Source organism: Solea senegalensis, linkage group LG18 (assembly GCF_019176455.1).
Source record: "Solea senegalensis isolate Sse05_10M linkage group LG18, IFAPA_SoseM_1, whole genome shotgun sequence".
NCBI classification, from domain to species: domain Eukaryota; kingdom Metazoa; phylum Chordata; class Actinopteri; order Pleuronectiformes; family Soleidae; genus Solea; species Solea senegalensis.
The window spans coordinates 2,261,973-2,285,388 of NC_058041.1; the positions used below are offsets into that span (position 1 = coordinate 2,261,973).

The following is a 23,416-nucleotide window of genomic DNA, read 5'->3' on the forward strand; positions in this document are numbered from 1 at the left end:
ATGTCGGTGTTTACGAAACCTTGAAATGATTCAGTTTTTAATGATTCTTTTTGTTTGTGGTGCAAAGAAAACCAGAAAATATTCACATTTAAGAAGCCACAAAAAAGAGAGAAAACTTAAAAAACAACACAAAACCGACTAACTCATCAGAATAGTTGATGCTGCATGATGATACATGTTTTAAAAAATGTTTGGAAACAAATGCATATACTTCATCTATAACAGTTTTGTGTGAACATTTATTTAAAGTGAGAAATGACTTCACTGCAGTGAACGAGCTGAAATAACATCACGGGGCTTTTAAACTTCTCTCATCACTCAAACTTCTCAATCACTGATTCCACTGCAGACATGTGCAACACAAAAGTGTCTGAACTGTTCCACACACACACACACACACACACACGCACACACACACGCACACACCTCCCCCTCCCTCCGCTGAGTGAGTGGTTTAAAGTTTCTCTTGTCGCTCTGTGATTGGCCTGTGAAGTTTCTCTGAGGGTTGGATAAAGTTCCGAGCTGTGCGCTCCTTGACGCACAGCAGCAGCAGCAGCAGCGAGACTGCGCCAAAAACGGTCTCTCCTCTCGTCTCACGCCACAGAGTGAAGAGGCATCTAAAGATGCCCAAAGACAGATCGAGGCTGGTTTTATAAAGGTTTAGGACGTCGCGAGTGCGGAATAATCTCCCGACGGTTTTTTTGTGTCTATTTTTGCATCGACCGCAGTTGAAAATGTCTGCGCCGGTTGTTTGGATTAACGCAATTTGGATTTTAATTTTTGCCATTTGTGAAATGGCTCTTTCCAACTATTCTGAGGACCAGTGCAGCTGGAGAGGAAGGCAAGTGTTTCTACTTTAATCACACTGTGTATTTGGCTCACTTGAAATAGTAGGTTAAATAAAATAAAATTAAATTAAATTAAATAAAATAAGCGCAGAGGGAGGAGTCTGTGTTACTTACTGATGTTTCTATTGTGTTTGTTTGCTTGTTTGTGTAAAGAGCGGCTGCTAAAGGTCAGTGATTGTTTGAATGCAACATGTGGAGACTTGTCATTAGGGCGCAATTAAAATGTTTCTGCTGCGGCTGCGCCTGCGGGTGAATGTGCAGGAGGCGGAGAGAGATCCACACAAACAGGAGACACTGATACACGAGGAAACGCAAAGAATACTTTGCTGAAAATCTAAAAATGTTTTGGAGCTAATTAAGAGCTTTAGCCCCTGCTTCCTCAAAGCAGCCCATAGGGGGCGCCTGCTCTAAATGTGTCCACAAGTGTCCACCACTGGTGGTTTGAGATGATGGGGGACATGAAGCTGCACAGTGACAGTGAATGCATGATACTCATCGTCTGTTTTCTCCTCCCTGCAGTGGTTTGTCGCAGCAGCAGGGCAGCGTGGAGCAGATCTCCCTCCACTGCTCTGAGGGGACCCTGGACTGGCTGTACCCCAAAGGCGCCCTGCGTCTCACCCTCTCACCTCGCCTCCCCTCTGTGGCCGTGGGGCCCGGGGCCGGCAGCAGCTCGGGCCTCATCACCGCCTGCGTCAAGCCCTCGGAGCAGTTCCACGGGGCCCAGCTCTACCTGGAGAGGGACGGGGTCCTGGAGCTGCTGGTCGGGGACCGCCTCGAGACCTCGCCCCCGCCCAGGGTCCGGTGCTTCAGCCGCTTGCCCGGCGAGAAGGTGGCGCTGTTCCTGCAAGCTACGCCCCACCAGGACATCAGCAGGCGGATCGCGTCCTTCCGCTACGAGCTGAGAGGGGACTGGACCGCCCGCCTGGCACTGGACTCCAACACCATCAGCAGTGAAGGTGAAGCAGCGATTAGACGTCTCACTACCAGAGAGTGTTTAGGTGTTATATTCTTCATCATCATCATCATCATCATCATCATCATCATACCAGGCTCTCCAAGGCCCTGAGTGCAGAGAGGAGGAAGTGGTCAAACTTTCCCTAGAGGCATGCAGGGTTTGGAGTAAGAGTAGGGGGAGCTGTAGAGTGTGAAGGAGGGGAGGAGGGGTGAGGGGGGGACAAAAGCACAGTATGTGGGGGCTTTCTCCAGAGTCCAGAGCCCTTTGAATGGGTGCCGCATGAGTATTCTGGGATTACTGCGGTCGCCTAGGAGACGGGGAGGCCTCTGCCCAGCTGAGATGCTCACCTCTTTTGTTGAGCTGCCTCTCTGTGGGGAGACTTGTCTGTAGGAGTGCACCCCCCCCACCCATGTCACACACACACACACACACACACACACACTAGTTTGGAAGGGGGTTTGCTGTGGACTAGAGAGAGGAAGGAATCTCATTTATCAAGGGGTTTCCACTAAAGAAGAGAATGTGTGGGGTGGGCGAGGGGCCTCCAAAGAACCACAAGGAGAACTTTAAAAAATGCCAGGACTTTTTATTTGTGGCCCTCTCTCACCACAGTTCAGTCACATCAGACCGCGAGGGCCTTGCTGCTTTAGTTTTGTGTTTTTTTTCATCTTCTCGTGACCATCTGTAAACCCTGCTGTGAATTTCACCAAAGTTCTCATTTTTAAAGAACATTTATCAGGACTTGGGTGAAAGGAAGTGGGAACTGCACTTCTTTTGAAGTCTTGTCCCCGCTCCCTTACCCCAGCCCCTTCTTGGTGGCTTTGATGAGGTGTGACTGTAGACACCCTAAACAGCTTTGGGGGGGGGGAGGTCTTTTTGGCCTTCAGATTGTCCCACCATAGAGCTCCAGTCCTCCTCTAGCAACTGTAAAAGTAGCAGCTGTCTGTTATAACTCAGCGGCCGCTCTCTCTCCTTCTCCTTTGTCTTTGTATCAAGTTTTTCAGAATTCTCACATTCGTGTGCATGTGATGTCAGTGTAAATATTAGCATATAGATGTTTCTGAGCATCTAACTGACTCTCTCTTCTTGTTTTGTGTCCATGTAGATGCCTGCAGACCCTGCAACAACACTGAGATTCTGATGGCTGTGTGCACCAGTGACTTTGGTAAGTTACCTTCTTCTTCTTCTTTTTAACCCAAGCCATCCATTCTGGCCGGAATCTAACAGATCAGAGTTAGCCTGAGAATGAGCAGTGAGCTAATCTTCAGAGCTGTAAATGAAACGGTAACACATGTTAGAGGATTAGTGAGCAGCCGTCCTTAGCCTTATAAAAACATAAATGCAGTGTTGAAATGAATCTTTCTTCTTTCTTGGTCCACAGTGGTGCGTGGGAACATCCAGTCGGTGGAGGAAGACGAGAACTTGAAGGCCGCCGTGATCAAAGTCAGCGCCACGCGCGTCTTCCGTCAGAAGTACGCGCTGTTCACCGGCAACAGCCGCCTCACCAGCAAAGGCGAGATCAGGACTCTGCTGCACTGCGGCGTCAAACCGGGACCCGGCAGCTTCCTGTTCACCGGCCGGGTCCACTTTGGCGAGGCGTGGCTAGGCTGTGCGCCGCGCTACAAAGACTTCCAGAGGGCGTACACGATCGCCAAAGCAGCCCAGCAGATTCCCTGTGAACTGCCCATCGACTGAGTCAAATGTGCGCAGGTGTTTATCTGTCACGCAGAGCGAAGTCAAAGTCAGGCCAAACTCTCGGGAAGAAGCCGCGACGCGCGCTCAACTGTCGCCACCGACGGAAACTCCCAAAGGACTGAGGAGTGAAATGGTCCCCCCGCCCGCCGCCCGACCCCAACCCCCCCCTCCACCCGACACCATTTCAGTGCAATATGCAGTCACCTGGTCCAGAGGACCGGGCGGAGTCGCAACACGAGGGACGTGGAGATTAAAAGTGTGTGACATCGGACGGTGATTTCAAACTGTGATGCCTTCATGCTGCGTTCAGAGTAAATCTTATAAAGTCGAGACATGAAATCAGGCCTCTCACGCTCATCACTCAGAAACTCAGGAACATTCCAGATCAGCATGTGACATCCTGGTGAGGATACACCAGAAAAGCGTGTAGGATCAGTGATGTGTTACGATTAATAAAGTCCTGACAAGAGGAAATGTTAAAGAAATATTTGCACTGATTTACGAGAGACAAAAAAAAAGGGAATTATCTGGAGAGAGTGACGCTGTAAGCACTGAAAACCAAATATATATATAAAAAAAAGCAACTATATGTAGCATAGTGGAGCGATGAAGTATTTTTAATATATGTACAGACAATGTGAGCACATACAGGAAGTAGTTTTCACGTGCTGCTGCCGGCACTTTCATACTCACGCCAACTCAGAGATTTTTGTGAAAAGCTCATTATTCTGTCGGACTTCATCTTTGTTTCACGTTTAAGTCGCAAGAAAGTATTGCAACTGGACCGCGTTTGGATCCTTAATATTATTTAAAGATTTCAAATTTGGTTCCTCTCCACTGCTTTCTCCTGATTTTGTGTTAGAAATGGATTCTAAAAGTTAAAAGATATTGTTTAAGGTTTTTTTTTGGTTGGTGTTATGTAATATTAAATCTACAAGGGGAAGCGGTTCAAACCAAATGACCATGACGTGCTGATGTCTTTAATGCGTACACTTGCTGTTTGTTGTTGTTTTTCCATGTGAATTTATGTATATATCAATGTGAATGTAAATAATGTGAATAAGAAAAAATGCCTATGGAAGAAAGAACTCTTGTCTATGTGCTGTGGATTATTTCTACGTTTGTCTTTGTTATTAAAATGTACTGTTTTTAAAAACACTCCTGATGTCTTTTCTGCTCTTCTTAACGCCTCATTGTCCGTAAACCTACACTCTGAGTGTGTGGCTCCAGTGCTTTACCACGGCGAACCTTTCTCAGACATAAGTCACTTCAAGTGCCCATGAATCACGTCCCTGAAGGCCCAGAACAAACGCAGCGCCGCAGAGAGCGAGAGGCCTGAAAGGCAACACAGAGATTTAGGGAGTGTTTAGGACCCTGAGGGCATTCGGATGGGAAGGGAGGTGGAAAACAGCGGCTGGAATTCTGTTGTCCTCGGCCTTCCATGTTCAGGATTCAGGAAGCAATAAATTGCCATTAAGGGAGCGGCGCGGCAGACTCGGTGCCACACAGTCGCTCGCTTCATCCTGACCACGTGCACGCGAGGACACAATCAAACTAAATGTGTTTTCCACTGCGCTCGAGCTCACTCACACGATAGACACTACAGGCAACCCTACTGTACATCACTTGATCTCTATGATGAATTCACCACCTGTTTTTCTGTACGGCACACGCCTCGAGAGAAAACCTCGAGCAGCTGGAGAATTAACATTTGTGTTTGGGGTTAAATGGGAAGAGAATCACAGAAGCAACGACATGTCTCTCAAATGTGGACGACACTTTCTTAGCACCGCATGAGCCGTTCATGTAAGTGACTATTTACTGCCTCAGTGCTGCTGGGCCCTGCACACAGACACTCCTCTGACCCCTCCCCTCTTTTAGGTAAGTGCTGCGGGGCTGATAAGCCCAAACAAAAGAGCACTCAAATTATTCTCCCTCAGCGAATACATCATGTGACATTTTGTGACAAAGCTGGTCGTCCGTCTTTGTGACCCCAGTGTGAACCCTGATAAAGTGTAGCATTCAAACTACTGTTGTTTCGAACAGAGATGATATAACGTGTCCTTCGTCTAAAAGTAGGATCTTTCTGATCGAAATCAAGTGCTCGTCACGTCACGCTGCTTTTGTTTCAGCAGCACATTTAACTTCTGAAAGTTTCACTACTCAACGTCGCCGTCACAAGTACAAATACTTTGTTCAGGTATCTGTACTTGTCAACTTGTACTTTTACTCCTCTACATTTCCTCTGAACTATCTCTGTTACTACCAAATACAATCAGAGGAAGAAGAGTTAGTAATGGTCTGTATTTATCAAGAGCTTTTCTAGTCTAGTCTACAGTTTTGACACGGGGTTAAGTGTCTTGCTCAAGGACACATATAGACTAGCAGACCACAGGAATTTAACCCACAACCTACTCGCCCTACTGATCTACAGTGACTCAATCCTAGCGCCTCACTTTTTTAAGACTTTGACTTAACACTTAAGTACATTTTATATCAGAATATGACTTTTAAATACTTAAGTACAGTAAGTGTCATATACTTTAAGACTTTTACTTAAGTGATATAATAAAAAGGTGATTTTCTGGTAAGACACTAGTACTTTTTACACAAGTATCACCTTAAAAGTACTTCATACCAGACTGGTGCACCAACACAATCTCTAATCTCTAAACACAGAGCTGTGAGTGAAGGTGATTGGCTGAGTCAGCATCGTGTCATTGACGATGGACTGTAACAGACTTGTTGTTTTTCAAACGTTACACACTTGTTATAATGACCCAGCGACACGAACACAATGAAAAGTTATTCTTAAACAACTTTGCCAATGTAATAAGGCATGTCCTCCTTCATTGCTGAGGGATTTGTCACTCCTCCTCCTCCTCCTCCTCCTCCCCCTCCTCCCCCGCCCAACCAACAAACTCCTCTCTTAATTCTGTCCTGCGGTGTGGCCGAGGTGAGGTCTGGACACGCCAGAGCAGGAAACACTCAGGAAAGAAAATCCAAAGCAGTGGGACAGAGTCATTAGGTGTGGACTTCCGTCACTCCTGGGGGGGAAGTGACCAGAGACAAAGCTCCAGAGATGAGAGTGAACACAGAGGCAAAGAGCTGCTGGACACTCCCTCACAGTGCAGCACAACAACACCCCACCGTGTGTGTGTGTGTGTGTGTGCTAGTATTGGTCCACTCTTTAGGCCTTTTATGGACGATTTTGTCCCCGTGGAGACAACCTGGTCCTGTACAGCTAAGATTTGAATTGTGGTTAGGTTAAAGTTAGGGTTAGGCATTAACTGGTTATGGTTAAGGTTGGAGATAATGCTCTGCTAAGGTCGTCTGAAAGTCAACAGTGTCCTAAGAAGAAGAGCAGCACAAACATGTGTGTGTGTGTGTGTGTGTTCTTGTATGAGAATGTTTGTGAGGACCAAAAAACTTATAAACCTAAGGAAGTGAGGTCATTTTGGCCGCCCTCTTTTGGTCATAGGACTTTATGAGGGTTAAGGCTTGGTTTAAGGGTTAGTGTAAGGGTTAGGCATCCAGTTGTGACAGTTAAGGTTAAGTTAAGGGGCTAGGGAATGCTCACTACGACTGCTGCACCAACCCGTGTGTGTGTGTGTGTGTGTGTGTGTGTGTGCTCCATTGTCCTGGATGCCTAAAAACCTTTTTGTTAAGGCATGATTTATGTTTTTGTTTTTATCTTGTTATCAGGAAAAAACATTCGGCAATAAAAATGTTTTCACTATAAATAAAAATGGCCGAGCTGTCATTCTTCAGTTTGTCGTGATGGACACAAGTTGACAGCAAAACACAGGAGGCTGAAGCTGAGGTTCAACATCTCAGTCCCGTTCACTCTGGCTAACACGAGCTTGAATGTGATGTTCAGTCGTTTTAAAGATAATGAGTGTGATAAAGGTTAAAGGCAGGTTATCATTGGTTCCACCATGTACACACATGTACGCCTTCAAAGAACTTATAATGCTATGGTCACTTGCAGGGTTGTTTCAAGGAACTCTGAGGGCCCAAGGCAAACTGTTTTTGAGGTGCCCCATATCACACCAAACCCCTGGCACACCGTTATCTCATTTTGTCTTTTCCTTCCCTCTCGTCCACAATTTCTTTCGACTCCCTGAAGCAAACCGCACTGACGTGGACTCCCGTAAATATGATCATATTAATATTATTTCAATCTGTGCAACAGCAACTCTGCAGTTTGTAAATGCTGACATTGATTGAGGTGAAAGTAATCTCTTCATTTCTTCACACTCTACGCTCTCATCTCTCTCACAGCCTCAGACACCTGGTTCTCTCTCCACTGGAATTGCCTTTTCCTCGCGGCTTCACCATCAAATGTTTCCCACACCACGGTCCACAGCTGCTCACTCAAGCCTCGCGCTGTTGTGGAATCAAAACAGTGGTTGTGAAGCTCTGACACACACACACACACACACACACACACACACACACATTCCAAGTCTCTCACCTTGTGCCAGAAGATACTCAGAGATTATAAATGACTGAATCACTGTAGCTTATTTTTCCCAGCAATCGTCTGGTGAAAAAGAGTTCTTTTACATATTTGGTACGTAACTATCCTTCATGCACGTCCCAGTGTTTTCATTGAAAAGCCGTGACCTGTGCTAATATAAGAAAACGTGAAGATCTAATGATCGTGGGCGTGCATGGGTTGCCACGATGGTTTGCCGTTGCGTGTAAAAGCCATAATTTAAGGAAATCTGTCCAGATTAGTATGAAGTCATGTGGAACCAGCTGTGGATGATTTGGGGGTTTATTTTCCACATAAACACGTCCAGTAATCCAACTCTCTGCGACCAAACATTAGCGGTTGTGAATCCTGCTGCTTCTCCATCAGCTTAGCACCAGCTGAGCAAGAGAGAGAGCGTGCAGGAGGTTCACGACCACACTCTGGCATCCCAGATTCCCAGCTGACAATATCTTATTCCCATAACACCCTCACACAGCTGGGAGCGATGACTCCCAAATGGAAACTGTGAATGTTCAGGTTTGAGAACACACTCATTTTCCACCATGTGTTGATTCTCACACGAGAGTTCTGACTCTGAGGAGTAAACTTCGCGTCGGACGCAATTAGCGAAAGCCGATGCATGAGGAGTAACTGCGATTTATGGAGCAGCGTGACACGGGGGGGGCTTTAATGTGGAGTGGGCAGTTTGGGTGGGTTAAGAGGTCAAGGTGGAAAAGAGAACAAGGGTTGAGTGGTGCAAGAGCATGTTTATCTGGCCATGTTATCCCTCTGAAGTAGTGAAGGGTGGAGCGCGAGGAGCCCCCTTTGTTCCTCAAGAGCCTGCAGATGGCTGTAATCCCCTCCAAAATGTGCACTGAAAATCAATCAAGACAGGGTGGACATGGTGTATGAGTGTGCAGGCGGGCAACACTTTTCTCAGGGAGGGGGTCAAACAAGTGTCTATGGTGCTTTCCCGCCAAAATAAAAGTATTGTAAGGAATGAATTGCGACCCCATTTCAATGAAGGCCTGCACAGCTGCCATCGTCCTCGCTGCGACAGTTCACCTGCAGGGAGGAAGATTCTCCACACACTGACACGGCGACTGTCACGTCCACGGTGAACAGTCGTCACAATGTTCCCGGGGGAGACGGACGCTCATAACGGCATGCACAGCGTACTGAGACATTCAGGAGACACAGACGGAACCTCATGGTGGTTAAAAAGAAGGTTTGGTCACCATCACTATAGTGAAAAGCAAATGAATTAACCAACACATGACCGAGGGATGGCAATTTTGTGTTTAAATGCTTAATATCAATGAAACATCCAGGGTGTAAGAATTATGGCGCTTTCCCCATAGTCCCGCCTCGCCTCGCCTCGGCATGGCTCGACTCTCAACGTGGGCGGAGCCATCACTGCGCGGCTGCATGAACCTGCCGTGACTTTGTTTTGACACACACACACACACACTGATGAGTGACTGGTGACTTGTAAAGCATTTGTTCACATAATCGTTTTAGTACTTCCTGCATGACCGAGCAAAGGCTCCAGACTCCAGGGATGAACGCACGTTTTCAGGGATTTTGAGGTCTTTTAAGCTGATTTACAGTTCGGCGTCGTTTGCTTTGATTCTTGTGTCGGACGTCGCTCTAAAACTACTAAAACTAGTACCAGGTACTATCACTAATGGAAAACCAAAAAAAGCCGCGCCGAGGCGAGCTGGGACCACGTAGTGGAAAAGCAGCATTAGTGACATCTAATGGTGAGACTGCAGATAGTAACAAACGAGACCCTTACCCGAGCACATCAGAGAACTTCAGTGACCTTCACGTACCAGGACACATGTCATTCCTGGGAAAGCTTCTGCTTTGACTCTCCTGTTGGCTTCTGTAAGACCCTTAAGTCTCACCCACAGGCTTCAAATCTCGGGTGACAAACACCAAACAATGTTTATTTGTATAAAAATTGAGGTGAAGTCATTTCCATTGAGCAGAATTTGATAAATGAAGATAAAACAATCATATAATTATGACCTCATTGTATTAATTGTTGTGTTTCAGCTGCAACACGCTGTACCTTTATAAATGTATACACACACATATTATGGGTTATAGATTCAGTTTCAGCCAATAACGCCCCTTAATTGTTCCACACTGAGCCTTTAATATTGTAATAATTGTATTATTACAAAGTAGTTGTAGCAGTTTCTCTCACTCTAAAGTGAACATGACATCATTCTTCTGGACACTTAACCTCTCACATGCTCTCCCTAAGGAGCACATCTGTCCCTGGAAGGGCCCTCGAACCCTCGCTAATGAACCACCGCAGGATTATGGTTCACTGAAAAAAACAGTCTGATTATCTGCACAAAGGGGAGAAACTTTTCTTCAGATCAGTTCATTTCTTCTCTCACTAAACCTCTCTGTTCCTGCAGTCTAATCCTGCAGCATTGAAGTATGGAAGCACACACACACACACACACACACACACACACACACACACACACACACACACACACACACAGACTGCCTCCTCCACTCTTGTACCTGTTTTGTTTTTCTTCCTTGAACAGGTGGTGTCAGGTTTCGTCCTCAGAGACATATTTGCCAGTTGCGTATTGTTCGAAATGTTTATTAATGAAAGGTTAGGCAGGAACGAAACTGCCACTCACACTGGTTTTTGTTATGTTACTAGTATCTGCTTGCTTTTTTTTTTCTTCCTCTGCATTTTGCACCTTCGGGGTGAATTCGGTCAACAGATACTGCTGTCGTGCTGCGGCGCTGCAGAATATATGGAAATGTCCAATGTCTTCCTTCATGACGTCCCCAAATTTATATTTATAAATAATTATATTATATAATTTATATTTATAAAATTATATATATATATATATATATACATATATATATATATATACACATATATATACATATACACATATATATGTGTATATGTATACACATATATATATTTTTATATATATATAAATACATATATGTAGGATTTTTTTGGATTGTATCAGATTCATCTGTCCGATATCCAATCCAGTGAATTTGACCAACATCTGACTGTATCTGTTAGTCAATATGGTGTTTAGTTTAGTTTAGTTTAGTTGATCTATTTCATTCATTGACAAAAGGAAAGAACATAAATAATTAAATAACATCACGTTTTTTTTTCCATATTCTGAAGGAAAGGGAACAGAAAGAAGAAGAATCTCACTAAATCTGCCCCTTTCTTGAAATAAATACTTTACAAAGATAAACTATCTTAAATAAAGTTCCTTTAACCTTAGCACATTGAATGAAGTATTCCTGACCCGACTTCTCATGTTAAGGGGAGAAGTTGCTCCTTTTAACACGGTGGGAATGTGTTTTTTTTCACTTCTACACATTATGAAATGAAACTTTTCAGTTCAGTCCTGTCAGAATGTGACGATGGCTAAGTGGCAGCTAAGAGCACTTTTCATGCTGGATGGAGTGATGGGGGGGGTAAACAACAGGAGAAAGTTGGTGAGTTTTCGGTGCGTGTGATGTGCTGACAGTCAGGCCTGCATGTTTATACTCCAGCAAAGTGCACTCACTCACACACACACTGCTGCTGCTGCTGCTGCTGCTGCTGCTGCTGCTGCTGCTGCTGCTGCTGTGGTCCGTCTGATGTGTCAGGGGCTCCCGAGCTTTCCTCTGCGCTCATTCCAGTTGAACATGTGCGCTGGAATTCTCCCCCAATTAAGACAGGGATTAGCCGGGTCCACTGTGGGAACCAGCCGAGTGTGGGAACGCCGAGGGTCTGTCCCTCTCTCCTTCCCTCACGAGCATTCAGCCTCATTTTAAACCCACTCCCGTTCATCAAGCTGCCTCCCTCCTCCCCCGTGTCCTTCTCACCCTTACAGTAACTCTTCCTTCCCTCTTTTCTCACACTATATTTGGCCTTTTCTCCTCACTCCATTTTCATCACTCTTTTTTAACCTCTCAGTATCTCACTCTGTTAACCCTCACCCCAAGATTCCATTTTCCTTTGTTTCCCCATTCATCTTTTATAATTATGCACACTGATCCCCTTTATTTTTTTCTTCTTCTTTTCATTCTATTTTCCCCCTTTTCTCGTAGCCACCCACCATCTCCATAGCTTTCAGTCTTAATTCTTCAAGGTTTTCTGAAGTGCACGGTCCTCCTGCCCCTTCCTCCCTCCTCCCCCCTTAATACCTCTCTCCAGCCTTCACGCTGAAAGCTTGTCTGGAGAGAAGTAGCTGGGGACTCTCACCATGAATAGTCTGAGACAGCTCATCAGAAAAGAAAAGACAGGTGTCTCTTACGACGCAGTTACAGTTACAGATTATTCTGGTAACGCTGCATTCACTCACTCATTCATTCATTCATTCATATCCAACACAGGAAAAATGTATTTAAAGACCATATATGTAAAATATGCATAACAGTGTTTGAAAGAGACAGCACAGTTTAATCGAGCTAAGGCCGTAGTCTGACTAAGACAGGCAATTGGACAACTTGCTGAGGAAAGAATTCATTTATTGGCAGTGTGCGTTTGACTCCGCCCCCGTAGGTGGCACTGTATCTCTTTATAAGCGAGTGGGTATTGGATCAGTTTCCTGTTGACCTGTATGTCGCAGACAAACAACCACGGTGACAACAATTACTGCCGTTTATACGTCGAATGCATGCACAGAACAAGAAGTCTGACTCCAGTCCGACTAAGTGTACACACGCAGGAGTAATCAGACTATGAATTGTTAGTCCGACTAAGACTAGCTCGTTTTTAGTCCTAACCCAAATTATTGTCTTAGCCCGACTAAAATCCTGCTTTTAACATACATGTAAACACACTGCGTCACTGCGGTTACCGAAAGTGAAACTGTGTGTGAGAGATAAGAGGAGACGACAAAGGCACAATAACGGACTATACAAACATTATATACGTTAATCTGTTCATCTGTTAATCTGTTAAAACTGATAAAGTGTAAACTGTCTTTCTTCTCCTCTGGTTGAGACGTTTTTGAGAGAGGTTGGCAGTGGATGACGCAGCGAAAATCAAAAGATTCACAAATGAAAAAGTACTAACTGTGGTAACTTTTGTAAACATTTCAATTCATCGTTTCCTTCCATTTCTCACATACAGCGTGTGTTTATCTGACGTAATGCAGCGAGTTACATCCTCTCTGACAGAACACGAGCTAAACATCCATGGGAACATCCTGTCTATACTTTTTCATTATCACTATTCATGCAGAACTGCAACAGACCGACCATCGCACCAGATTCCTCTCCCACTGCCTGTACATTCCTACCCACTGTCACCTTTTCTTCCTGGTTCCCACTCTCCCTCTGCTTTCCCCTTGTGTTCCCATAAACCTTTGCCTGTACCCTCCTCCACACAAGGCCTGTCTGTTCCAATTATGGCCGGGCCGCCGCGGCCCCGGCTCACACACTCTGCACACACAGCTCGCTCTCATTAAGCCTGTATCAATTAGGCATTAACCTCCTAAAACAAAGGGCCTCTTGACGAGCAGCCCATCGCGGGCCATGTGAGGTACTTCCTCTGCACCGGTCCGCAGGGCGACACATTCATCCTGCCCTTTTTTTTTACCCCACTGTGTCCATCGCAAAACAAATCTGGGCCCAAACGCGACAACAAAACAGTGAAGAATGAAGAATCTGAACCAGCTTCGAATGTTTACTGGCACTTGTGATGTCGATTAGGTCAAAGGTTCAATGTGTGACTGATGAGTCATTTCATTTAAAGAGACGACAACAGGGCCGTGAAATTTAGGTTCAGTCTTTCTGAAATCTATTTTTTTGCTCATATCTGAAATATTATTTCCTTTCGGAGAATTCCTGTAGAATCTGATGCGTTCCAAAAATCCTATCTAGACAGTATATATCCTATATCACATGCTTCACTATGCACAGACTGTAAAAAAAAAGAAAACGTAAATTAAAATCAGCAAAAAGCATTTTAGCCGAGTCATGTTTTGGGGCTGTTTATTTCTCCTTCTTGATATTTGTTACACAGTTGGAGAATTGTGTCTTTGAAATGCACAAATGTGTTGTTTACAGTTTCATACGTTCATCAATGGTCTAAAATGACTGTTATACGACATATCGATGTCGGTAGATACTAAGTTTTTGATGTTGGTATCAGACACAAAAGATACTTCAAAAACAACAATTTTTCAGAATTAAAAAGGGAAAAAGGTCCTTAGATTAATATTGTCTTAGTGAAAAATATTGAAAAATAAGGTGAGTTTCTAAAAGGACAAAGTTGTAAACCGCCTCATGTGAAAGGAATAACAGCAACTTTGGGTTATTAAAAACAACACTTCAGTATTTCTGCATGATAACATGTCTTTTGTATAAAGAGTAAACAAGTAAATAGAAATACAGAAAGAAAATGAGTACCATATATAATATATAATATATAATATATATGGTATGTAAAGACAGAATAATCAATGTTTTACCACAAACAAAGAGAGTGTGTGTCAGATTTAACTCTTGCTACAGCAAGTGTTTTGTTGTGTTGTGAAAACTAAAAGTGTCTCCACTTGACAGAGGAGCAGAAAGTTGATAAACTGGTTGGACTGAAGAGAGGAAAAGAGGAAAAACAAACTGCTTATCCTTCAAAGTACATGTTCCAATCCTGATTTAGCAGCATGAGCTTATGTTAATAATCCATTATTGCATCATATTATCCATCTTTTTGACTTTGGGGATTTGGAGTTAAACATTTGAATGTTGGTAGTTGAATCTCACACCCACTACCATTTTACAGTCTTGTCACAGTTCATTACTATCTTCAGCGTGAAATAGTGAAGGGTTATTGGCAGAAAAGTATGTTTCTGTGGCAGATGAAAGCGACAGAGCGAGTGTTTTGTGTTCTTGAAGCAGGACTTTAATGTGCAAACAAAGAACGACAACATCCACCTCCCTGCTATACGAAGGCGGAGTCCGTTTACATGCGTGTTAAAAGTCCGATTTTTAGTCGGACTAAGGCAATAATTTGGTTTTCTGAATGTCACATAAACACGTTCTAGTCCGACTAAAATCAAGCTAGTCTTAATCGGACTAACATACCTGGATAATGCGAATCATAGTCCGATTATTCCCGCACGTGTGCCACATATAAACGACAGTATTGTTGCCTGATTTATGCTTTAGCACCACAGCAAGATCCATCTCACCGTTCACCGTTTGTTTTTCTGTGACGTAAAGATCAACAGGAAACCGATTCAATACGCACTCGCTCATAGAGAGACGCAGCACCACCTACGGAGGCGGAGTCAGACGTACACGGGTTGTCTTAGTCAGACTACGGCCTTAGCCTGATTATACTGTGCATGTAAACGTACTGACTGTTAGATGTCATTTATTAGATCACCATAATCTGAACTGCTCATTGTCATTGTTTTTGTTATTTACATGATAATAGTGACTCCATGTAGCGGTCACTGTCTGGTCACACTGAGTGACCCCAAGTTGAGAAGCAAATCTTTGGCGCTATGCCTTGAGGACCAGCTGTGGTGTAGACGAGTAGACGATCTTACACGACACTGCAACGTTAAACTTTCTACCAACTCTTTTTGTTTACTCAGACCACATTTCATTTGTACAAGTTACCCGGGGCGGGGCGGTGTGGGGGGCGTGTCTCTCTCATCTTTGTCGGCGGAGCAGCAAAGAACAACCTGGTTTTGATTTTTCCCACAGATCTGCCGGTGAGAGGAGAGGAGTTCTCCCCAGCACCCGGCGCTTTGGCACAGTGACTATGTTGGCACAGACCCAAGCTGAACACCCCACCACCACAGCCCCCACCCCTTTTCCCAGGGTCCCTGGGAGTGTAATACATTACGAACAAAATCCCACTTCCCATTCCTCTCAGACTTTCACACCCCTGTTACCCCGCCTCCCTCCCATGACTGGCATGCCCCCCTGAAAAGGGGATGGGGGTGACATGCCTATGACTCTTTCCATATCCTCCACTTTTCCCATTGAGTATTTTCTTCACTCTTTTTCCAACATAAAGTTTGTTTTACTTGTATATTTCTATGAAGAACACTTAGTTCAACAATAGTGACACTTATAATCAAACGCTTACATTTTATCCCACATTTAGACTCTCTATTTTTAAAGTTATGTCAGCTGTCGGCTACGGCATGAAACCCAGCTACCAAAACACATTAGAGCCTTACACTGGTTAAAGGGATTTAAAGGGAACAGTTGCCTATTCAAAGCAACACTGAGGTTATAAATATGAACCCTCATCCTGGAGAAAAAGGGCCTGGCTTGTTGTTTGTGCCACAGTGAGGGGGGAACGTATTCACGGTGTCTGGGTAACATGTAATGACATTATTCTCACCACGGTGACCCCTCGCTGTCACCGCGCTTTCTTCTCCCCAATCTCGTGAAATTGACATAAGCTTTACAAACATTCCAGGCATTTTTTTCTCAAGGCTGGGGGGAAGGGGAGGGGGGGGCGGGGCTTTCATAGAGACAGAAGCGCCAGTGTGAGCAGCACCACCTAGTGCTGGCGCTGAACACACCAAGGATTCACACTCAGTCATTTAGGAAGTGGACGTCAGATTTCTCTTTTCTTAATAAAAATCATACATAATATCTCCTTTTTTTCTACATATATTTATAGTTATTGTTAGTGTTAGTGTGTATATACCTGATGGTGACAGTTGTCTTTCTCCAGCTGGACAATAAAGTTCTAGTCTATTCATGGAGAGCTGAATTAGCGCTTTGGCAACAACGTCCTGCCTCCTTTTTCCCATGCCGTCTGTGGAGATGTGCGATCTCTTGTTTATACCTGTAGGTGATGGTTAAGGTTGTAAGTTGAAAGTAAACACATATCACATGACTCACGCACACTGACGTGACCTCCTGACCTGCCCAGGTGGTTGTCAATGTAGTCCTGCAGCTCTGACACCTGCGCCTCCGCCACCGCTGCCCTGGTGAGGAGAAGCGCTCGCTCCTTCTCAGACTTCACCTGTTACGAGATTGTGAAATAAAGTTAATAAAGTTCTGCATTTTATAAAAATCATTTTAAAAGAACATGAAAGTGGAGGAGATGTTTTACTAGTGTCGAGGCTGTGATCTCCTTCAGCTGCGTCCTGATGTTCGACCACGACTCCTCACTCATCTGCTCCAGTTTTGCTGCCGCTCTGTCAACGTGACACATTCTGTACTCAGCGCACACTTTACAATGTTGTCATTTGATGAACTATATAAAAAAAAAAAAGACACCCACTCATGACAGCTGATATTAGGAACAGGCAATTTTACGGCGGCCACCTGGAACAAACGTATGAAGATACATACACATACACAAATTACAGCTGCAATTAGTAATTACAAAATGTAACAGTTTTTATATTCAAATAATTGTATGAACGATTATAAAAAACAGCTTTTCAACTTGCCCGCGGGCCACATGCAGCTCTTTTTATTTTTTTATTTTTTAATTTTGCATCATAAAAACTTTATTTATTGTGAATCATGTGTTGTCGTGCATCAAAACAAACACTTTTATTTGGAAATTAAACCAAAATATTGCCCCAAACGTTGCGATATAAATGCAATACCATGATGGAATACGGTGATATCATTTTAAGCTACCCCACAAGGTTGGACCTTTCTTCACTTGAGCGCCCCCTACTGACCAGACTTCAGTGCCAGTCTATTTTGTCTTGTCTGGGGCTGTTTTTGTGTTTCTTTATAGAGAAAACTACTAATCCTTTAATCACGGATCAATCAAATCAATCAGTAATGAAAGTAATCATTAGTTACACCACTTTTAGTACAAAGAAAGTCAAACTATTCATTTCCTAAAATAAAGAACACTATGTTTAACCCGTTTATATTTAATATAAACACATATCACATCCATCAGTTGCTGTTCTCCTCTGCAACAGTTGTTGTCTTTCATGTCTCCAGTTCACCGCTCACAGAACAAATCATCGAGGACGTACAGACACAAAGAACAATCTCCACAGACCAAAATGAAAGGATTCACCCGACAGAACAAAAGCACATTGATCCACATCAAAACAGTTCCTCTCTCTCTCTCTCTCTCTCTCTCTCTCTCTCTCTCTCTCACTCTCTCTCTACCTGCTCCCGGGCGGCCTGCAGCTGAACCTCCAGCCTCGCCTTGTCCTCACGGAGTTGATGAAGCTCCCTCTCAGTTTCATCTCTCAGCTCAATGAGCTCCGGGTTGAAAGAGGCCTCTGGAGGTCCAGGGTCAAAGCTGCTGTCTGCTCTGGACAAGATCTGCTCCCTCTGAACCCTGATATCAGTGTTTATGGATACAGTAGGTAGATAGGTAGACAGGTTAAGGACTTTTAAAATCTTTAAACAGTCCAGTGCATTTGAAGAAGCAGACTCTAAAACATCTTTATTACACTTCTGAAAAAAGAGAACCTCCACCACGGCCTCTCCTATCTCAGAAGGTTAAGAAAGGTTTTAAAATCATCCTTAATCCAGATTACCACTAAAAATCTAATAACTTCTTCAATCACATTTCCTCAGTTCCATATTTATGTAGACGTAGGCAGGTTTAGTGAAGTGCAGACATACTCTAAGTGTCACCTGTATGCCATGAGCACAGCCTGATGGGTCGTGGTGATCTTCTGCAGTCTCTTTTTATAGGAGCGAGCCGCAGAGACCAGCTGTTCCTCTCTGACCCTGTAAGACGAACGCACGTCTCGCAGCATGTTTTCCACAGACTCCCTCATCTTAGCTCCTCCTGGGGTTTGACCGTCTCCTAGTCCATCGATGTACAGCTGGATTAAAAATGCACAAATAACGAGTGAGACGCTGAGCTCATCGTATCTTACATTTCAGGTGCATTGTGTCCACATGCTGCTGCTCACAGCTAAGTCCTGGATGTAGCACACCAGTCGTGCACGATACTCCTGGTTTAGCTCTTTGACTTGAAGCTGCAGCTTTGAGTTCTCGTCTTCCACCTCCTTCACTTGGCTCTGAGAGAACATCAGGGCCTAGAGGTGGAGATTTATGCTGAGATTTACACATCTGAATAATGGGGGAATCAGAGTCAAAGTTCCTTGTATGTGCACACACTGATGCACTCTATCGTTCATACTCACTGATTTCTGCTCAGAGAGTTTCTGTTGGCTCTGACGGATCACGATCCTGCTCGCCTGGTGCTCTTTACCCACCGCCGCCCTGATGACCAAACACAAGCTCAACCACAAGAGAGCAAGCGACCAAAAATCCACAGTCAACCACATCACAGGAGGAAGTGGAGAGACCACATCACATGCAGTAAACAAAACCACAGCTCAGAGCCCAAATCAAAGGAGGAACCACAGAGCAGATGCATGTGGGATGAACACTGGGACAAACACAGCTCATCCTAACATGGGTTTGGCTGTTTGATGACTGGAAATGGAAAGATTAACGATGTTTGATGTGAATTAGGCTTGTGCACGAGGGACAGGACAAACATTCGCCGGCCCTCACACTTTCTCCTCCAGCTTCTTCTGCTGCTCCTGGTGAACACGCCTCATTTTCTCCAGCATTTCCTTGTTCTCATCTTGGTTTCCGAGAAGCTACGTGATAAAAGACGTATATATATATATATATACATATATATATATATATATATACATATATATATACATATATATATATATATATACATATATATATATATATATATATATATATATATATATATATATATATATATATATATATATGTGTGTACATATACATATACATATACATATATATAAGTTTTACTATGTGACATAGAAACACTCACAGTTTTTTGCTCCTTGTCCAAAGCTGCCAAATCATCAGGCTGTTCAAACACATACAAGCAGAGAGTCAGCAATAATAAAGAAAATGATGCATTTAAAGCACAACAACAACAACAACACAAATAAACACTGGCTCACCTTGACCCTGTTCCGGGACATGCCACTAATCAGTGCTCGGACCCTCTCCAGCTCTCCATGAAGGCCCTCAGTGGTGGTGTCGACACTCCGCTGCTGTTCCTTCAGCTGCCTGCGGAGGGCGTCCTGGGCCCGGGCCAGTGCCAGCAGCTCAGCGCCCAGTTGTTCACTCTGGCTCAGCTCTTTATTGTGGGCCTGGGCCAGAACCTGGTAGCTCTTCCTCAGAGTGGCGTACTCCTCTGTCAGGTCCTGACCGCTCTTCTCTCCCACCTTCAGACGAGCGTGAGCCGACTGAAGCTCCTGAGATAATTTGTCTCGCTCCATTTCCAGCTCTGTTATCACGCTGTCTTGGTTCAATACCTAACAAAGAAGGAAAGACAGTGAGATGAATACAGACTTGTAGAGAAAGCATTTTTTACCCTTGAGAAAACAAAGCCATCTCTAACTCTTACTAACTCCTAAAATCCTAGAATAAATTAAACTTGGAGTCATAAATATGGGTTAGAGCAGTATTTGTCATACAGAGGCGATAAGAATGTCTTATATCCTTTTTTCCAGCACAACCTATATATAGGCAATCTAAAGACATGATTTTGTTTCATTTTCACCAACCGTATAAACACACCTGAGCCAAAAGTTACTCAAATGTTTAAAAATCAGATTGAATTTGTGAAAATTGTGAAATAATTTATAAATAATTTGGAAATATGTCACATTTCGACGTTCGCTTGGCTCGTTTGTATGAACGAAAATACAAGAAAAATGGACATAACGGACCTATAAGCACACAGCCCTAGGATGTCCATATAAGGAGTTGTTTATTATTTACACTGTAATTTACCAAGGGTGCGCCTGTGGCACTGATCCGTGCCACGCAAGCACGAAGGGTTAAATGTTACATGTTTTTGTTGAATTAGAATTTTTAAAATGACATAATATTACTTAAAAAAAAATCCCATGCAGCCCAGAAGGCAAGTCAAGACAAATATCAATTCATACATTACATTAGTTGTATAATAAAAGAAAGGAAAATGAAAATGAAACAAATATACACAGACATATATATACATATGAAACAGAGCAATTCTGCAGAACTCTAATCTCTTAGTGACTTCTGCCATTTATGTAACACCTGACATTTTAAAGAGGTAAACAAGCCACTTCCAAAAGATATATATGTTTGATAAGGTAATCACATCTGTATTTTTCTGTGTTTTCAATGTGTCTGTTGTAAAAGAGAGAAAAATGTATCTGCCCCCCCCCAAAAAAAATCCCCTACAACCTATCTATGCACATCCTGTTGATCTGAGTATTAAACATTTCTGTTGTACTGGTCAAATCATTGATTCACCTTGTTTTTCAGCTCAAAGGTCTCTTGTTCAAAGTGCTCTCTCATCTTGTTGCTTTGGATTTTCTCGTCCACAAGCTCCTTCGATATCTGGAGGTTGAGACAGAAAACAGTAAAGACCCTCGGGTGCTATACTGGAAGCCTGACACAGTGTATGTACTCATCAAACCTTGAGTTTGTCCTCTTGGCTGTGGACCAGCCTGCAGGACAGGTCTGTGTTAGAGCTGGCCAGGTGGCCCAGTCTGCCCTCCAGGTAGCCCACTTTGGCAAAGAGGCGTTCATTTCTGTCATACAGTTGAAGCTGAAAGGAGTTTGAAAGTTATTTTCAAACAATCATTTCGCATGAGGACGTGTAAAAGTGAGAAGAACGATTCTCGTGTGTTTTACTCACATTTTCTTCTTTGAGAGCTTGAAGTCGTGTCTGAAGTTCATCTGAAGTTGGCTGGTGACTCTGAGAGTCCATCTTTATTCAGTGTATTCAGTGGCAGCGGATTTCACTGTGACTCTCACTGTATCCACATGGCAACAACACATTGCTATGGTTAAACAAACACCAACAAACACTCATAAATACTTTTGTTTTGTTAACTATTCATCGTTTCATATCAAAACAAACACTTTTAGTTTGAAATGATGCGAAATATCATCATAAATGTTGTTATTTTGATATCTTTTTCACTCTACTGAACAAACACACCTGATTTAGACAAAGTTGTATTGATGCATGACTCGACACAAAAGATAAGACGTGTGTTATTAATTACATTAATGAGGCGTCTGTTCTGACGGAAAGAAAAGGGCTTAGATTCATGTCATTAATCACGCTTGTGTATCTATTTCATGTAAAAATTGCCAAAATGGAAAACGGTCTATAGCGCCCTCTTGTGGCAATCTGATCTCAAAATGACTTGTCAGTTCACTAAAAGGGATACTAACTTGTAATAGTACACGTTTGTTACCAGGAAATGTCTTTGGTATAATATTACTTAAGTAAAAGTCTTAAAGTATATGACATTTATTTCACTTAATTCAACTGGAAGGTTGTGGATTCAATTCCTGGCTCTGCTAGTCTATGTGTCCTTGAGCAAGACACATAGCCCCACGTTGCAGTGTGTGAATGAATGAAAACTGTAGTGTAAAGCAGCTCATCATCAAGACTAGAACAGCTCTATATAAATACAGACCATAATACCAACTCTTCTTCGTCTGCTGATTTTATTTGGTAGTAGCGAGCAACAAAGACAGTTAGAGGAAGTGTAGTGGAGTAAAAGTACAAATAACAAAGTGAAGTACAGATACAGGAATTTTGTACTTCAGTACAGTAACTGTAAGTATTAGTACTTGTGACATTACAACACTGGGCTGATGTGCTATAAAGAAATGTAGTGAATGACATAAAAGAGCTGCAAAAATACTTATGTATGACTCTAATATTTACAAATAAGTCATGATTTCAATAAAGCGAAGTGTGGGTAGATTTAAATGTCTAAGGAAACCTGAAAGCACTGACTTAAGTACATTTTATATCAGAAAATGACGTTTAAATACACTAAATGTTATATACTTTAAGACTTTTACTTAAGTAATATTATAAAAAAAAAAAGTGACTTCAACTTCTACCTATTAACTCAAGTATCATGTTTAAGGTACTTTATATTATACTGCTGACTCTACACAACTATGATATTGTGTTTTCTGGTGACATTTCTTATTTTAATCACACGTCACATTTAGAGTTGCCACCTCTTGCTCCATAGCCACAATAATAATGCACTTTAGCAACTTTGTTCAGTGTGGATATGGTGCTTTGTCGCCCCCCTGTGGTGTGATTCAGCATTAGCTCAGCCATTCAGAAAAAAACACATTCAGAAGTGACAAACCATGTGGTAGAGAGATAGTTTTTTTAATGTAATTTTTGTTGTTTGACATCATCATGACCATTAAAGACTGTGACCAGGTGATAAGACGCTGCTCTGCTACCTGTAACGTGGCATCCTGAAGCATCCTGGGTACTTTGGCATGTGTCCGTCAGAACTGTAACAAAAAAAAAGTAAGACATAAGTGAGATTAAATTCCATATTACAGTGGGTTGTTTTTTAATATAAATCAAATCCAATCATGTGCAACAATGCCAAGTATTTGACATAACTGGTGGTA

At 43.1% G+C, this 23,416-nt stretch overlaps 2 protein-coding genes across 4 annotated transcripts in view; one reads left to right on the forward strand and one right to left on the reverse strand.

Annotated features, from left to right (window-relative positions):
- Positions 1 to 23,416, reverse strand: part of ccdc78 (coiled-coil domain containing 78) — a 29,290-nt gene that overhangs the window by 2,070 nt on the left and 3,804 nt on the right. Inside the window, exons 2-17 of one of the 3 annotated variants that reach the window (XM_044013744.1) lie at positions 23,240 to 23,293; positions 21,651 to 21,768; positions 21,429 to 21,560; positions 21,263 to 21,349; positions 19,915 to 20,271; positions 19,779 to 19,817; positions 19,475 to 19,563; positions 19,099 to 19,177; positions 18,865 to 18,990; positions 18,581 to 18,774; positions 18,104 to 18,278; positions 17,244 to 17,287; positions 17,073 to 17,157; positions 16,882 to 16,982; positions 16,662 to 16,802; positions 1,436 to 1,910 (exon numbers count right to left, since the gene is read on the reverse strand). In XM_044013744.1, the coding sequence (XP_043869679.1) occupies positions 16,709 to 16,802; positions 16,882 to 16,982; positions 17,073 to 17,157; positions 17,244 to 17,287; positions 18,104 to 18,278; positions 18,581 to 18,774; positions 18,865 to 18,990; positions 19,099 to 19,177; positions 19,475 to 19,563; positions 19,779 to 19,817; positions 19,915 to 20,271; positions 21,263 to 21,349; positions 21,429 to 21,560; positions 21,651 to 21,722 (1,674 nt within the window). In that variant the 5' untranslated portion in view covers positions 21,723 to 21,768; positions 23,240 to 23,293 and the 3' untranslated portion in view covers positions 1,436 to 1,910; positions 16,662 to 16,708. Of the gene's footprint in view, positions 1 to 1,435; positions 1,911 to 16,661; positions 16,803 to 16,881; positions 16,983 to 17,072; positions 17,158 to 17,243; positions 17,288 to 18,103; positions 18,279 to 18,580; positions 18,775 to 18,864; positions 18,991 to 19,098; positions 19,178 to 19,474; positions 19,564 to 19,778; positions 19,818 to 19,914; positions 20,272 to 21,262; positions 21,350 to 21,428; positions 21,561 to 21,650; positions 21,796 to 23,239; positions 23,294 to 23,416 lie in introns of those variants that run through there. The other 2 variants (XM_044013742.1, XM_044013743.1) reach the window with 2 other exon arrangements.
- On the forward strand, positions 527 to 4,656 carry metrn (meteorin, glial cell differentiation regulator). The gene is made up of 4 exons (XM_044013745.1): positions 527 to 841; positions 1,368 to 1,804; positions 2,909 to 2,968; positions 3,185 to 4,656. The coding sequence occupies exons 1-4, from the start codon at positions 735 to 737 to the stop codon at positions 3,496 to 3,498; spliced, it is 918 nt and encodes a 305-aa protein (XP_043869680.1). The 5' UTR covers positions 527 to 734; the 3' UTR covers positions 3,499 to 4,656.

Coding starts and splice junctions, on each gene's coding strand:
- metrn (XM_044013745.1), top strand. CDS start 735: ATGTCTGCGCCGGTTGTTTGGATTAACGCAATTTGGATTTTAATTTTT. Junction 842..1,367: donor CAGTGCAGCTGGAGAGGAAG/GCAAGTGTTTCT, acceptor TCCTCCCTGCAG/TGGTTTGTCGCAGCAGCAGG. Junction 2,969..3,184: donor TGTGTGCACCAGTGACTTTG/GTAAGTTACCTT, acceptor CTTGGTCCACAG/TGGTGCGTGGGAACATCCAG.